Source organism: Grus americana, chromosome 32 (assembly GCF_028858705.1).
Source record: "Grus americana isolate bGruAme1 chromosome 32, bGruAme1.mat, whole genome shotgun sequence".
NCBI classification, from domain to species: Eukaryota; Metazoa; Chordata; class Aves; order Gruiformes; family Gruidae; genus Grus; species Grus americana.
In genome coordinates this window covers 107,749-122,538 of record NC_072883.1, presented here as the reverse complement: position 1 = coordinate 122,538, position 14,790 = coordinate 107,749, and the positions used below count along the sequence as shown (strand labels likewise).

General features: G+C 68.8%; 2 protein-coding genes across 3 annotated transcripts; one reads left to right on the top strand and one right to left on the bottom strand.

Moving 5' to 3' along the window:
* Positions 1 to 71: 71 nt before the first annotated feature.
* Positions 72 to 6,145, bottom strand: PPP1R18 (protein phosphatase 1 regulatory subunit 18). Of its 2 annotated transcripts, none has more exons than XM_054807477.1 (4): positions 6,072 to 6,145; positions 2,880 to 4,823; positions 1,560 to 1,764; positions 72 to 1,151 (listed from the first exon to the last, which is right to left on the bottom strand). In XM_054807477.1, the coding sequence occupies exons 2-4, from the start codon at positions 4,818 to 4,820 to the stop codon at positions 1,132 to 1,134; spliced, it is 2,166 nt and encodes a 721-aa protein (XP_054663452.1). In that variant the 5' UTR covers positions 4,821 to 4,823; positions 6,072 to 6,145; the 3' UTR covers positions 72 to 1,131. The 2 variants fall into 2 exon arrangements, with proteins under 2 accessions (XP_054663452.1, XP_054663451.1); XM_054807476.1 differs by lacking the exon at positions 6,072 to 6,145 and adding an exon at positions 5,717 to 5,971.
* Positions 6,146 to 7,597: 1,452 nt separating this feature from the next.
* LOC129198228 (cell surface glycoprotein 1-like) lies at positions 7,598 to 14,333 on the top strand. The gene is made up of 4 exons (XM_054807382.1): positions 7,598 to 7,832; positions 8,879 to 10,436; positions 13,924 to 14,120; positions 14,268 to 14,333. The coding sequence occupies exons 2-4, from the start codon at positions 9,089 to 9,091 to the stop codon at positions 14,331 to 14,333; spliced, it is 1,611 nt and encodes a 536-aa protein (XP_054663357.1). The 5' UTR covers positions 7,598 to 7,832; positions 8,879 to 9,088.
* The last annotated feature ends 457 nt before the right edge of the window (positions 14,334 to 14,790 follow it).

Sequence of the window (14,790 nt, the reverse complement as noted above, 5' to 3'; positions counted from 1 at the left end):
CCCACCATTTTACCTCCCGGGCCGCCACCGCCGCCTCCCCCCCCGCCCCCGGTATCACCAGCCAGGATCACTGCAGCCGTCATCACTTTTTATTGTCACTTGTCGCGGTACAGTGTGGCCGAGTGGCGGCATGGCCCTCCCCACGGTGCAGGCCCAGGGCTTCGTTGCCATGCCAACGAGAGGAGGCCTCAGGCTTCGTTGCCACGGCAACGGGTGTAGGCCGCAGGCTTCTGGAGGCCTCGGGCTTCGTTGCCACAGCAACGGGAATAGGCCGCAGGCTTTAGTAGGCCTCAGGCTTCGTTGCCACGGCAACAGGACTAGGCCTCAGCCTTCGGCCTCTTCCACCCTCCCCCATTCTGTCTCCCCTCGGCCGCCTCGGGGTCTCCCCCATCCCCTCCAGGCCGGCCATCCCTCCCGCTCCCGCCCGCCCATCGCTCCTCACGCCTGTGCCCTGTCTCAGCCGTTTGCCCTCCCTGGGCCCAGTTGGGGCCTTCCTCCTCGCCCTCTGCTGCCCCTTCTCCGCCATCATCGCCCTCCCCACACAAAGTCCCCTCCCGCTCGCCCCCCGAGCCCCGTCCCCCCAAGCTTTGCCCCCCCCCCCCCCAGCTAATACTGCTGCGGCTTTACACCCCCACACACCCCCCCCTTGGCCCAGTTATAACTGGGCCTGGCCCAGTTCCTAACTGGGACAGCTCCGGTTGACCCAATACTGACAAAGTTGCCCCGCCCCTGGCTAAAAAATAGCCCTTAATTAGGCTAAAAAAAAACCTCGTTAAGGATAATTGACCTCAGCCCCCCCTCCCCCCCCCCGCTGCTAGAAAAGCTACAAAATGGGGAGGGAAGAGTTGGGACACCCCAAAATCCCCCCACGGTGCCCCCCACCCCCAGGGGGGAAGGGCAGAATGCCGCTGGGTCCCCAGGGTGGGGACAGTGTCCTTGTGCCCCCCCCCCCGGGGGCACATGGGGGTTTTTTTTGGGGGGGGGTGTCCTTGTCCATGTGTCTGGCCCTGTCCTGCCCCGCTGGGGGGGTCCCTCAGGTCCGGGGGGTCCCCTTGCCAGCAGGGGAGGGGTGGGGGGGTCCCATTGTGGCTCCCCCCGCCCCCCCCCCCCGGTGTGGGGCAGGGGCCGGGGTTACCGCCGGCAGGACTCATCTGGGGGGGGGGAAATAGGGGTGAGGACCCCGATGTCCCTCAGCCCCCCCAGGGCATCCAGGATCCCCATTACCCCCCCTCACGCCCCTCCCAGGGAGTCCAGAACCCCCATTACCCCCCCCAGATCATCCAGGACCCCCCATTACCCCCCTCAACACCCCCCCCCCCAGATCACCCATGACCCCCCATTTCCCCCCTCAATGCCCCAGGACCCCCCCATTACCCCCCCCAGATCACCCATGACCCCCCATTTCCCCCCTCAATGCCCCAGGACCCCCCATTACCCCCCTCAACACCCCCCCCAGATCACCCATGACCCCCCATTTCCCCCCTCAACGCCCCAGGACCCCCCATTACCCCCCCCAGCCCCCCCCCCCAGGCATCCAGTGCCCCCCCCGGGACACTCACCCACGAGCAGGGCGCGGGCTCTCAGCCCCCCCGGCAGCCCCCTCACTGGGGGGGGTTCGTCTTCATCCTCATCCTCATCGGGGACCGAGGGGGGTGCGGGGGTGGGGGGTGTCTCTTCGGGGGGGCCCCAGGCCGCCAGCGCTGCCCCCTCCGAGGGGTAACAGAAGGTGCGCTCCAGCTCCCGCTCGCTGAACCAAATCTTCAGCTGGGGGGGGGGGGGAACGGGACACACAGACACGTGGGGGGACATTGTGGGGATGGGGACACCCCCCCGGGGTCACCCCAGGGATGGGGACCCCCTGGGCCCCCCCCCCCCCCAATGCGCCCAGCTCCGGGGAGCAGCAGGGACATGTCCGTGTGTCCCCCCCGCCATGGGGGTTCCCATGACAATTAATCCCTTCCCAGCTTAATCATAATTAACGAGAAGCTATTAATGAGTGGGGGAGGGGGGGGTCACATGGCCCCACGGGGAGCGGGGGAGGGGAGAGGGGCAGAGGAAGAAGTTGGGGGGGGGGGAGGGGAGGGGGGGGGCACGACACCGCCCTGCTACTGCGGGAACCGTTTCCTCCCCCCTGCCCCCCCCGGTTCCTGTTTTTGGGGTGCCCTGGAGGATTCTGGGTAACGTCTCAGGGGTGACACCCCCCCCCTTTGTTTTAACCCCCGGACCCCTCTGCCCCCCCACGACTGCGGGGCCCGGGGCATCCGGACCCCCGAAATACACCCCCCCCCCCCCCCCCCAAAAAAAACCCCACCACCCCCCAGGCGTCAGGGCTGTTTGCTGCGCGGGGGGCAGGCAGGGGGGAGGCAGGGGGCAGGCAGGGGTGCGGGCAGGGGTGCGGGCAGGGAGAGGAAGCGGCGAGGGGCCACGTCCGGGCAGCCCAACAGCCCCCCCCCGCCTCGCTGTGCCCTGTCGGGGGGGGGGGGGACAAGGGGGGACAGGGACAAGGGGGGAGACCCCAGGAAGGGACGGGGGGAGGACAGGGACCAGGGATGGGGACGGGGGGGACAAGGGGGGACAAGGGGGGGGCAGGAACCAGGGATGGGGACGGGGGGGACAAGGGGGGGGGACAGGGACCAGGGATGGGGACACGGGGGGACAAGGGGGGGGGACAGGGATGGCGACATGGACCAGGGATGGGGACAAGGAGGTCTGGGATGGGGACAAGGATGGGGACAGGGGCTCCAGGGGAGCACGGCGGGGGGGGACAGGGCTGGGGATGGGGGGGGGCTGGAGGACACGGGGACATGGAGGGGACAGTGGGCAGGGGTGGCCTGGGGGGACACAGGGGGTCACGGGGGGACACGGGGGGGGGTCCCTACCTTCTTGCGGTGGGGGTCGTTCTTGGCCAGGCAGGAGCGGGGCAGGGCCAGGTACCCGCCGATGACCTGGATCTCCTCGGCCGTGGGGTATCGCTTCTTGGGGGGCCCCGGGGGAGCAACCGGGGGGGTGGGGGGTGTCGGGGGGGCAGCGGCTGATGGGGACCCGCCCTCGGGACCGTTGGGCGTCCCCCCCCGCCGGGGTCGCACCGTGATGGTGTTACCGCTACGGCGTTGCAAGGCCGGGTGGGCCGGGGGGGGCCCGGGCTCGCGACGGGGAGCCCCTCGCATGGCCGCCGGCCCGCTGCCCCCCCCCCCGCCCCCCAGCCCCGCCACGGCCCCGCCCTCCGCACGCCCCTGAGCGGGCGTCATGGCCGACACGGGCGAGGCGGGCGAGGCGGGCGACGCCGACGTCACGGCCGAGGCGGTGGGCGCGGAACCCTTGGTTGAGCCTTGGCCCTCGGCCGTGCCGGCGCCGTCGTGGCCACCCGCCGCCCCCTGCGGCCCTGGCGTCCCCCGGCCCTCCACCATCTTCCAGCTCTTGACCATGCCCTTGACCGTCCCCTGGCCCTCAACTGTCCCCAGGTCCGTGGTGGTCCCCGGACCCTCGGCCGTCCCCACACCTTTGGTTGACCCCAAACCGTCAACCGGCCCCGGGCTGGTGGCCAACGCGTGGCCCTTGGGCGTCCTGTGGGTCTCGGCCGCCTGCTGTCCCTCAGCCGTCCCCTGGCCCTCAACTGTCCCCAGGTCCTTGGTTGTCCCCTGACCCTCGGTCGTCCCTGGGCTGGTGGTCAACGCGTGGCCCTTGGCCGTCCTACAGCCCTCGACAGTCCCTTGTCCCTCAACCGTCCCCAAGCCCTTGGTTGTCCCCCGTCCCTCAACCGTCTCCAGGTCCTTGGTTGTCCCCAGACCTTCAGCTGTCCCCGGGCTGGTGGCCAACCCATGACCCTTGACCGTCCTACAGCCCTCCACCGTCCCCTGTCCCTCGGCCGTCCCCGCACCCTTGGCTACGCCCCATCCCTTGACCGTCCCAAGGCCCTTGACTGTCCCCCGTGTCTCAACCGTCCCCAGGTCCTTGGTTGTCCCCTGTCCCTCCACCGTCCCCGGGCTGATGGCCAACCTGTGGCCCTCAGCCACCCCCTGTCCCTCCACACCCTTGACTGACCCCCGCGCCTTGGCCATCCCCAGGTCCTTGGTTGTCCCCAGACCCTCGGCCGTCCCCGGGCTGGTGGCCAACATGTGGCCCTTGACCGTCCTGTGGGTCTCGGCCATCTGCTGTCCCTCAGCCGTCCCCTGGCCCTCGGCCGTCCCCACGCCTTTGGTTGACCCCAAACCATCAACCGGCCCCGGGCTGGTGGCCAACGCGTGGCCCTTGGGCGTCCTGTGGGTCTCGGCCGCCTGCTGTCCCTCAACTGTCCCCTGTCCCTCAACTGCCCCCACGCCCTTGGTTGCCCCCAGACCCTCAACCGTGCCCGGGCCGGTGGCCAACCCGTGTCCCTTGACCACCCCGTGGCTCTCGACCCCCTGCTGCCCCTCCGCGCCCCCCTGCCCCTCGCACCCCTCGTCCCCCGAGGTACGATGGCGGTTGGGGGACGTCTCGGGGGGGCTCTCGGGGAGCCCCTCGGTGCTGAGCGAGCGGGCAGGGGGTCGCTGGGCGAAGCGGCTGAGCAGGCGACTGACGCGACCCCGGGGGGGTTCGCTCTCCCCGCAGCGCTCCAACCCCTCGGCGCTCCGGCTCAGCCCCGGCGCCAACGCCAGCGACCCCCCGTCGGGGACCCCCCCCGCGGCCGCCCCCGCTTTGGCTCGACGCCGTTCCAGCAGCTCTCGCTTCCAAGGGGGCAACTGGGCCGCCCGGTCCCGCTGCTCCCGCTCGCGCCGTCGAGCCGCTTCCTCCTCCCGCCGGCGCCGTTCCAGCAGCTGCAGCTTCCAACCCGGCACCGCCATCGCCTGCCGCGGGATGGGGCAATGCGGGGGTCGGGATGGGGTGGGGGGGACGGTGGAGCTGCCAGGGGTGGGGGAGGAACCAGGGATGGGGTCAGGGATGGTGGAGGAACCAGGGATGGGTCGGGGGTGGTGGAGGAACCAGGGATGGGATGGGGGTGGTGAAACCACCAGGGATGGGGTCAGGGGTGGTGGAGGAACCAAGGATGGGTTGGGGGTGGTGGAGGCACCAGGGATGGGGTCAGGGATGGTGGAGGAACCAGGGGTGGGGTCAGGGATGGTGGAGGAACCAAGGATGGGGTCAGGGGTGGTGGAACCACTGGGGATGGGTCAGGGGTGGTGGAGGAACCAGGGATGGGATGGGGGTGGTGGAGGAACCAGGGGTGGGGTCAGGGATGGTGGAGGAACCAAGGATGGGTTGGGGGTGGTGGAGGAACCAAGGATGGGTTGGGGATGGTGGAGGAACCAAGGATGGGTCGGGGGTGGTGGAGGCACCAGGGATGGGTCGGGGGTGGTGGAGGCACCAGGGATGGGGTCAGGGATGGTGGAGGAACCAAGGATGGGTTGGGGGTGGTGGAGGCACCAAGGATGGGTTGGGGATGGTGGAGGCACCAGGGATGGGTCGGGGGTGGTGGAGGCACCAGGGATGGGTTGGGGGTGGTGGAGGAACCAGGGATGGGATGGGGGTGGTGGAACCACCAGGGATGGGGTCAGGGGTGGTGGAGGCACCGGGGATGGGTCAGGGATGCCAGAACCACCAGGGCTGGGGATGGGGGTGGTGGAGCTGGGACGGGGGCCACCAAGGCGCCCAGCGATGAGACCACCAGTGACGGGGACAGACCGGGGGGGGGTGGGAGGGGAGGGAGGGGACACCTGGGGCCACGGCGGCCGCTCCTCACCCCGTCACGCTCCTTCCGCGGCCCCTGACATCCCGCACATGGCCGGGGCGGGGGGGGGACACACACCCCCACACCCCCACCCCCCCCGGCACGGGGACACCCCGAGCGTGTGGGACACTGTCCCGAGTGGGGGGGGGGGGACCCACGGGCCCCCCCCAGGGTGGGGGTGCGGCCCCCCCAGCGCGCGGGCGGAGCTGCCTTTGTCGGGGAAGGGCGGAGGAGTTTGGGGGGGGGGGGGGAAGGGAAGGGAAATCCCGGCCCCCCACCCCCCCCCTCCCCCTCCCACGAGGGACCCAGACGTCCGAGTGGGGGGAGGGGGGGCCGGGGCGGGGGGGAGGGGTCCCCGCGTACTCACCCCGGGATGGAGCGGGACCCAGGCGGCCGGGAGGGACCGGGAGGAGGAGGAGGAGGAGGAAGAAGGGGGGGGGGCGGGGGGGGATGAAAAGCGGCTTTTAGCGCGGGGGGGGGGGGTGGGGGAGGGGAGGGATGACTCGCAGGAACCCAGACGTCCGGGCGGGTGTTCGCCCCCCCCCCGCCCCCCCCTTTGTTATCCGCCCGATGGGGGCTCGGAGGGACCCGGGGGGGCGGGGTTAAATCCCCAAAACTGGCCGGAACCCAAACGGGCCCGGGGGGGAGGGGGGGAAGGGCACCCCAAAAAGCGGGAGGGACCCCGGGACCCCCCAATCCGGGGGGGGGGGGGGGCGTCTTTGTGTGCGGAAGAAGGGGGGGAGGGGGCGGGGTTTGGCCGAGGGGAGGGGCCCGTGCGGGAGGGGGCGGGGCCGCCGCGGTGTTATTGTAGGGTCGCACGGGCAGCGCCACCGCGCGGGCGCCTGGGACCCCCCAAACGCTTCCCCCCCCCCCCCGCCCGGGGGGTCCCACAGGGATCCCGTCACCCCCCCGGACCCCCCCACATCCCCAGGGACCCCCCCAGGATTCCCCCTCCCCCCCGGGACCCCCCCACATCCCAGTAACCTCCCCGGAACCCCTCCGGGACCCCCCGCCCCCCCCCCCCCACATCCCCAGGGACCCCCCAGGTCCCTGTCCGGGACCACCCGTATCCCCCCCCCCGATCCCCAGGATTCACCCCAGGACCCCCCTGCCTGGGAACCCCGGGGTGCCCCCCCGGATCGACCCCCCGGGTCCCCCCCAGACCTCCACAATCCCCCCCCGGACCCCCCTCTCCCCCCCCCCCCAGGGACCCTCCCTATCTCTCCCCCCGGGATCCCCCCAGGATCCCCCCCCGGACCCCCCTTTCCCCCTCTAGTGACCCCCCCCGCATTCCCCCCCCCCCCAGAACCCCCCCTGGATCCCCCCCAGACCCTCAGAATCCCCCCCGAACCCCCCGACCTCCCCTCCCCCAGGGACCCCCCTTTCCCTCCCCCCAAGGACCCCCTTTCCCCCCCCGGACCCCCCAGACCCCCAGAATCCCCCCCCCGAGGGAACCCCTTTCCTTCCCCCCAAAGACCCCCTTTCCCCCCCCGGACCCCCCAGACCCCCAGCATCCCCCCCGGACCCCCCTCTCCCCCCCCCCCAGGGACCCCCCTCCCCCCCCCCCGGACCCCCCCCGGATACCCCCAGGGACCCCCCTTTCCCTCCCCCCAAGGACCCCCTTTCCCCCCCCCCCGGACCCCCCAGACCCCCAGAATCCCCCCCCCGAGGGAACCCGTTTCCCCCCCCCGGACCCCCCTTTCCCCCCCCCCCCCCCGATCCCCGGGATCCACCAGACCGGTTCCCCCCCCCCAGCCAGGGCGTGCCCCCCCCCCCCCCGCGGTCACCGCCCGGCCCCTAATGGCGGGTTGGGGGGGCCCGGGCACCCCACCCCCCCCACCCACCCCGCCCCGACTCGGGGTGCGCCCTGACCCCGATGGGGGGGGCAGCGGCTCGGGGGTGTCCCCCGGCCCCGCCAAGCGGGTCAGTCCCAGTGACTCACGGGTTTAACGCGGGCGGGGCCCCCCCCGCCCCCCCGCGCGGTGGCACCCCGGGGTGCCCCACCCCCCCGCACCCTATTTAAGGTCCGTCCCGGTGTCCCCGACGTCCCCGGTGCCCCCCCCCGCCATGGCCGGTCCCCGGCTGCCCGCGGCCCTCGGGCTCCTGCTGCTCTGCCTGTGCCTGCCAGGTGGGACTGGGAGGGACTGGGAGGGACTGGGAGAGACTGGGATGGGACTGGGAGAGACTGGGATGGGGACTGGGATGGGGACTGGGAGGGACTGGGAGAGACTGGGATGGGGACTGGGATGGGACTGGGAGAGACTGGGAGAGACTGGGATGGGGACTGGGATAGACTGGGATGGGACTGGGATGGGGAGTGGGATGGGACTGGGATGGGACTGGGGTACACTGGGATAGACTGGGAGAGACTGGGATATACTGGGATGGGACTGGGATGAGGACTGGGAGAGACTGGGATAGACTGGGATGGGGAGTGGGATGGGACTGGGATATACTGGGATATACTGGGATGAGGACTGGGAGAGACTGGGATGGGGCTGGGAGAGACTGGGATGGGGACTGGGATGGGGAGTGGGATGGGACTGGGATGGGACTGGGATAGACTGGGATAGACTGGGATGGGACTGGGATAGACTGGGAGAGACTGGGATATACTGGGATATACTGGGATGGGACTGGAATGAGGACTGGGAGAGACTGGGATAGACTGGGATGGGGAGTGGGATGGGACTGGGATATACTGGGATATACTGGGATGAGGACTGGGAGAGACTGGGATGGGGCTGGGAGAGACTGGGATGGGGACTGGGATGGGGAGTGGGATGGGACTGGGATGGGACTGGGATGGGACTGGGATATACTGGGATAGACTGGGATAGGGACTGGGATGGGAACTGGGAGAGACTGGGATATACTGGGATAGACGGGGATGGGGACTGGGATGGGACTGAGAGAGACTAGGATGGGACTGGGATATACTGGGATATACTGGGATAGGGACTGGGATGGGAACTGGGATGAGGACTGGGAGGGATTGGGAAGGACCGGGATGTACTGGGAGAGACTGGGATGGGGACTGGGAGATACTGGGAAGGACTGGGATGGAGACTGGGAGGGACTGGGGTGGAACTGGGAGGCACTGGGATGGAGATGAGGGGTTACTGGGAGGCACTGGGAGCCGGGGGGGACCCGCTGACGCCCGCTTTGGCCCAGACGCCTCCGGCCGCTGCGACTCGGGCTCCCGCCTGGTCCCGCTGACGGCCGGGGTGGATCCCTGCAAGGATCCCGCCGGATTCCTCAGCCCCCAGCTGGGCGGGGCCGGAGCGGGATCCTCCGGAGGAGAGGGATCCTACGGCAATTCGGGATCCTCCGGAAATTCGGGATCCTCCGGAGGAGAGGGATCCTACGGCAATTCGGGATCCTATGGAGGAGCGGGATCCTACGGAGGCGGATCGGGATCCTCCGGCAATTCGGGATCCTACGGAGGAGCGGGATCCTACAGCGGCTCGGGAGTATCCCAGGGAGGCGGAAGCTCTTCGGGATCCTACGCGTCACCGGGATCCCCTGGGGGCAAGCCAGGATCCTATGGGAGCAGACCGGGATCCCACGGGGACGGCTCGGGATCTTTTGTGTCGCCGGGATCCGGTGGGCCCTCGGGATCCTACGGAGTCGGGTCTTACGGGGGCGGATCCGGGAGACCCAGCTCGTACGCGGGAAGCGGATCCTATGGGGGATCCAGCTCCTATGGAGGATCCAGTTTGGGATCCTATGGAAGCGGATCCGGATCAGGCAGACCTGGATCCCAGGGGGGGAGCGGATCCGGATCGGGCAGACCCGGCTCATCTCAAGGAGGATCCAGTTCAGGATCAGGATCAGGGAAACCCGGATCGGGATCCTATGGAGGCAGCTCAGGATCCTACGGGGGATCCGGATCCTATGGAGGATCCAGTTCCTACGGAGGATCTGGATCTTATGGAGGCAGGCCAGGATCCTATGGGGGATCGTATGGAGGATCCAGTTCAGGATCGGGCAGACCCGGCTCCCAGGGGGGCAGCGGATCGGGATCAGGCAGACCCGGATCCCACGGAGGCAGCGGATCCCATGGGGGAAGCGGGTCTGGATCAGGCAGACCTGGCTCCCAGGGGGGCAGCGGATCCCAAGCAGGCAGCGGATCGGGATCCTACGGGAGCAGCTCAGGATCCTACGGGGGCAGCTCAGGATCCTATGGGGGATCGGGATCCTACGGGCTCCCTGAGTCCTACGGGGATGATTCGGGATCCTTTGGGGAATCAGGATCCTACGGGGGCTCATCAGGATCTTATGGGGGATCAGGATCCTATGGAGAATCAGGATCCCAGGGGGGTGGCTCGGGATCGTATGGAGGATCAGGATCCCAGGGGGGTGGATCGGGATCTTATGGCAGACCAGGATCCTATGGGGGTGGCTCGGGATCCCAGGGGAGTGGATCGGGATCTTATGGGGGATCAGGATCCTACGGGGGTGGATCGGGATCTTACGGAGGGTCGGGATCCCAGGGGGGTGGATCGGGATCTTATGGCAGACCAGGATCCTATGGGGGTGGCTCGGGATCCCAGGGGAGTGGATCAGGATCTTATGGGGGATCGGGATCCCAGGGGGGATCGGGATCCTACGGGGGTGGATCAGGCTCTTATGGCAGACCAGGATCCTACAGTGGTGCATCGGGATCCTACGGTGGTGGATCAGGATCTTACGGGGGGTCGGGATCCTACGGAGGGATCCGGCGCCCCGGGTACAAGAATCCCGGGATCCCCTTCATACCAGGGCTGCGGGATCCGGCCCGGATCGGGGGCTACATCCCCACGCACCGTGGGCCCCCCACGGGATCCACTCAGGGATCTGGCTCCGACTTCGGATCTGGTGTGGGATCCGGCTCTGGGTCAGGGACCTACGGCTCCGGGGGGGGCTCCAGGCCGGGATCTGGGATGGGATCCGGGATGGGATCTGGGATGGGATCGGGGGGGGGCTCCAGGCCGGGATCCGGGATGGGATCCGGGATGGGATCGGGGGGGAGCTCCAGGCCAGGATCTGGGGGGGGATCTGGGATGGGATCGGGGGGGGGCTCCAGGCCGGGATCTGGGGGGGGATCTGGGACGGGATCCGGCCAGTCCCAGTCCAGCTGCGGGGGCTGTGACAAGTAGATCCCCCCGCTCCCGTGTCCCAATAAAGTCGTCGGATCGCGGCACCCGCCTCGTCCCTGTCCCCACGCGTGTCCCCACACGTGTCCCCACACGTGTCCCCACGCCCACGCGTGACCCAGCCTGTCCCCACGCGTGTCCCCACGTGTCTCGGTACCGGATGAACTGGTGCGGCCGGTTCATGCCCGCGGCTGGGGACGGGGGGGATGGGGGGGGGACACTGGGGAGGTGGGGATGGGGACATGGGGGATGGGGACATCAGGGACATGGGGGATGGGGACATGGGGGATGGGGACATGGGGGATGGGGACATCAGGGACATGGGGGATGGGGACACCAGGGATGGGGACATGGGGGATGGGGACATGGGGGATGGGGACATGGGGGATGGGGACATCAGGGACATGGGGGATGGGGACATGGGGGATGGGGACATGGGGGATGGGGACATGGGGGATGGGGACATCAGGGACATGGGGGATGGGGACATGGGGGATGGGGACATCAGGGACATGGGGGATGGGGACACCAGGGATGGGGACATCAGGGACATGGGGGATGGGGACACCAGGGATGGGGACATGGGGGATGGGGACATCCATGGGATGGGGACATGGGGGACATCAGGGACATGGGGGATGGGGACATCCATGGGATGGGGACATCAGGGACATGGGGGATGGGGACACCAGGGATGGGGACATCAGGGATGGGGACATCAGGGACATGGGGGACATGGGGGATGGGGACATCCATGGGATGAGGACGCCAGGGATGGGATGGGGACACTGAGGACATGGGGGATGCGGACATCCATGGGATGGGGACACTCAAGAGGATGGGGACATCCATGGGATGGGGACACTCAAGAGGATGGGGACACCAGGGATGGGGACATGGGGGATGGGGACATCCATGGGATGGGGACATCAGGGACATGGGGGACATCAGGGATGGGGACACTCAAGAGGATGGGGACACCAGGGGTGGAGACATGGGGGACATGGGGGATGGGGACATCGGGGATGGGGACACCAGGGGTGGGGACACTCAAGAGGATGGGGACATGGGGGACATGGGAGATGGGGACATCCATGGGATGAGGACACCAGGGATGGGATGGGGACACTGAGGACATGGGGGATGCGGACATCCATGGGATGGGGACACTCAAGAGGATGGGGACATCCATGGGATGGGGACACCAGGGGTGGGGACATCAGGGACATGGGGGACATGGGGGACATCAGGGACATGGGGGACATGGGGGATGGGGACATCCATGGGATGGGGACACTCAAGAGGATGGGGACATCAGGGATGGGGACATGGGGGATGGGGACATCCATGGGATGGGGACACCAGGGGTGGGGACATCAGGGACATGGGGGACATGGGGGATGGGGACATCCATGGGATGGGGACACTCAAGAGGATGGGGACATCAGGGATGGGGACACCAGGGGTGGGGACATCCATGGGATGGGGACATGGGGGACATCAGGGACATGGGGGACATGGGAGATGGTGACACCAGGGATGGGGACATTGGGGATGGTGACACTCAAGAGGATGGGGACATGGGGGACATGGGGGACATGGGGGACATGGGGGACACCAGGGGTGGGGACATCCATGGGATGAGGACACCAGGGATGGGATGGGGACACTGAGGACATGGGGGATGCGGACATCCATGGGATGGGGACACTCAAGAGGATGGGGACATCCATGGGATGGGGACACTCAAGAGGATGGGGACATCAGGGATGGGGACACCAGGGGTGGGGACATCCATGGGATGGGGACACCAGGGACGGGATGGGTGAGCCGAGGGCACCCGTGGGGCCGGTGGCACTTGGGGACACGAGGGGACGGGACATGGGGGCTGGGCCAGGGCCACCCATGGGTGGTGCTGGGCGACACTGGGGAGGCGGCCCTGAAACTGGGGCTGGAGGGAGGGGGTGACACCAACCAGTACGAGCCCCAAGAGACCAGTGTGGTCCCGTAAAGACCAGTATGGCCCCACAGAGACCAGTATGGCCCCATAAGCACCAGTACGAGTCCTGTAGGGACCAGTGTGACCCTGTAGAAACCAGTATAGCCCTAAAGGGACCAGTATGGTCCCATAAAGACCAGTATGACCCTGAAAGGGACCAGTATGGTCCCATAAAGACCAGTATGACCCTGTAGGAACCAGTATGACCCTAAAGGGACCAGTATGACCCTAAAGGGACCAGTATGGTCCCATAAAGACCAGTATGACCCTGTAGGAACCAGTATGACCCTAAAGGGACCAGTATGGTCCCATAAAGACCAGTATGACCCTGAAAGGGACCAGTATGACCCTAAAGGCACCAGTATGGTCCCATAAGCACCAGTACGAGTCCTGTAGGGACCAGTGTGACCCTGTAGGAACCAGTATAGCCCTAAAGGGACCAGTATGGTCCCATAAAGACCAGTATGACCCTGAAAGGGACCAGTATGGTCCCATAAAGACCAGTATGACCCTGTAGGAACCAGTATGACCCTAAAGGGACCAGTATGGTCCCATAAAGACCAGTATGACCCACAGGGACCAGTATGAGCCCAGTTGGGCTCTCAGGAACAGTTCCAGCCCCCCCAGACACCCATGGGTGGGGGGGCGGGGGTGTCCCCACCCAACGTGGGTGGCCCCACCCGGGCGTGGCGGAAATGGCGGGTGGGAGGATCCCCACCCACCTGACCTTAAAACCAGTGCTCCCAGTGCTCCCAGTGCTCCCGGTCCTTCCTGACCAGCACCCATGGGTGCCCCGGGGACCCCGGGGGTCCTGCTCTGCCTGCTCGCCCTGCTCGGCCCCCACCCGCTCGGTAGGTGCCCGGACACCCAGGGCCCCTCCCGGGTTTGGGGGTGGGGGGGGGTGGGGACACCCCAATGCCTTGGGGGGGGGGCACACGGGGGGGGGGGGGGCGGGGGGAGAACTGGGGGTCCCGGCTGCCCGCGGCCCCTCGGGGGGGGGGGATTGGGGGGGTCCTGGGCACCGGGGTCCCCTGTCCCCATGGCTGACCCCCCCCCCCCCTTTGTGTGTGTCCCCCCCCCAGGTGTCACCGCCCGCAGCCTGCCCGTCCCCACCACCGTCCCCGTCCCCACCACCGCGGCCACCACCGTCCCCGGTCCTGCCCCCAATATCGTCCCCACCCCCGCCCCCACCACCCTCCCCACCCCCGTCCCCGTGCCCACGGCGGCTGAGGACGACGACGACGACGACGACGACGAAGAGGAGGAGGCCGAAGGCCGCGTGATGGCGGCTCTGGAGCGCCTGGCCCTGGCTCTGCAGAGCCCCCCCCGGCACCGCCGCGACCCCCCCGGCCCCGAGACCCTCCTGGAGCTCGTCCCCGAGCTGAGGGAGCTGCTGGGCCCCCCCCTGCCCCCCCCCGGGGCCCAGCCCCCCAACCTGCCCCCCCGGGGCCAGGCTGGAACTGGGGGGGCCCCGACGGCTGCGGCCCCGTGAGCCCTGCCGGGAGCCACCCGGGTGTGGGGGTGGCCCCCCATGGCCCCCCCGGTGTCCCCATGGCCCCCCCAGTGTCCCCATGGCCCCCCATGGTCCCCCATGGCCCCCCATGACCTCCTGGTGTCCCCATGGCCCCCCATGGTCCCCCCGGTGTCCCCATGGCCCCCCCAGTGTCCCCATGGCCCCCCATGGCCCCCCATGGTCCCCCATGGTCCCCCATGGCCCCCCATGACCTCCTGGTGTCCCCATGGCCCCCCCAGTGTCCCCATGGCCCCCCATGGCCCCCCCATGGCCCCCCCAGTGTCCCCATGGCCCCCCATGGTCCCCCATGGCCCCCCATGACCTCCTGGTGTCCCCATGGCCCCCCATGGTCTCCCCGGTGTCCCCATGGCCCCCCCAGTGTCCCCATGGCCCCCCATGGTCCCCCATGGTCCCCCATGGCCCCCCATGACCTCCT

Excerpts from the sequence above, each read along its gene's own strand:
- PPP1R18 (XM_054807477.1), bottom strand. The coding sequence starts at position 4,820 with ATGGCGGTGCCGGGTTGGAAGCTGCAGCTGCTGGAACGGCGCCGGCGG. Across the intron at positions 1,765-2,879 it reads ACGACCCCCACCGCAAGAAG|CTGAAGATTTGGTTCAGCGA; the intron begins GTAGGGACCCCC and ends CCCCCCCCCCAG. Across the intron at positions 1,152-1,559 it reads AGCCCGCGCCCTGCTCGTGG|ATGAGTCCTGCCGGCGGTAA; the intron begins GTGAGTGTCCCG and ends CCCCCCCCCCAG.
- LOC129198228 (XM_054807382.1), top strand. The coding sequence starts at position 9,089 with ATGGAGGAGCGGGATCCTACGGAGGCGGATCGGGATCCTCCGGCAATT. Across the intron at positions 10,437-13,923 it reads GGAGGGATCCGGCGCCCCGG|GTGTCACCGCCCGCAGCCTG; the intron begins GTACAAGAATCC and ends TCCCCCCCCCAG. Across the intron at positions 14,121-14,267 it reads AGGAGGAGGCCGAAGGCCGC|CCCCCCAACCTGCCCCCCCG; the intron begins GTGATGGCGGCT and ends CCCGGGGCCCAG.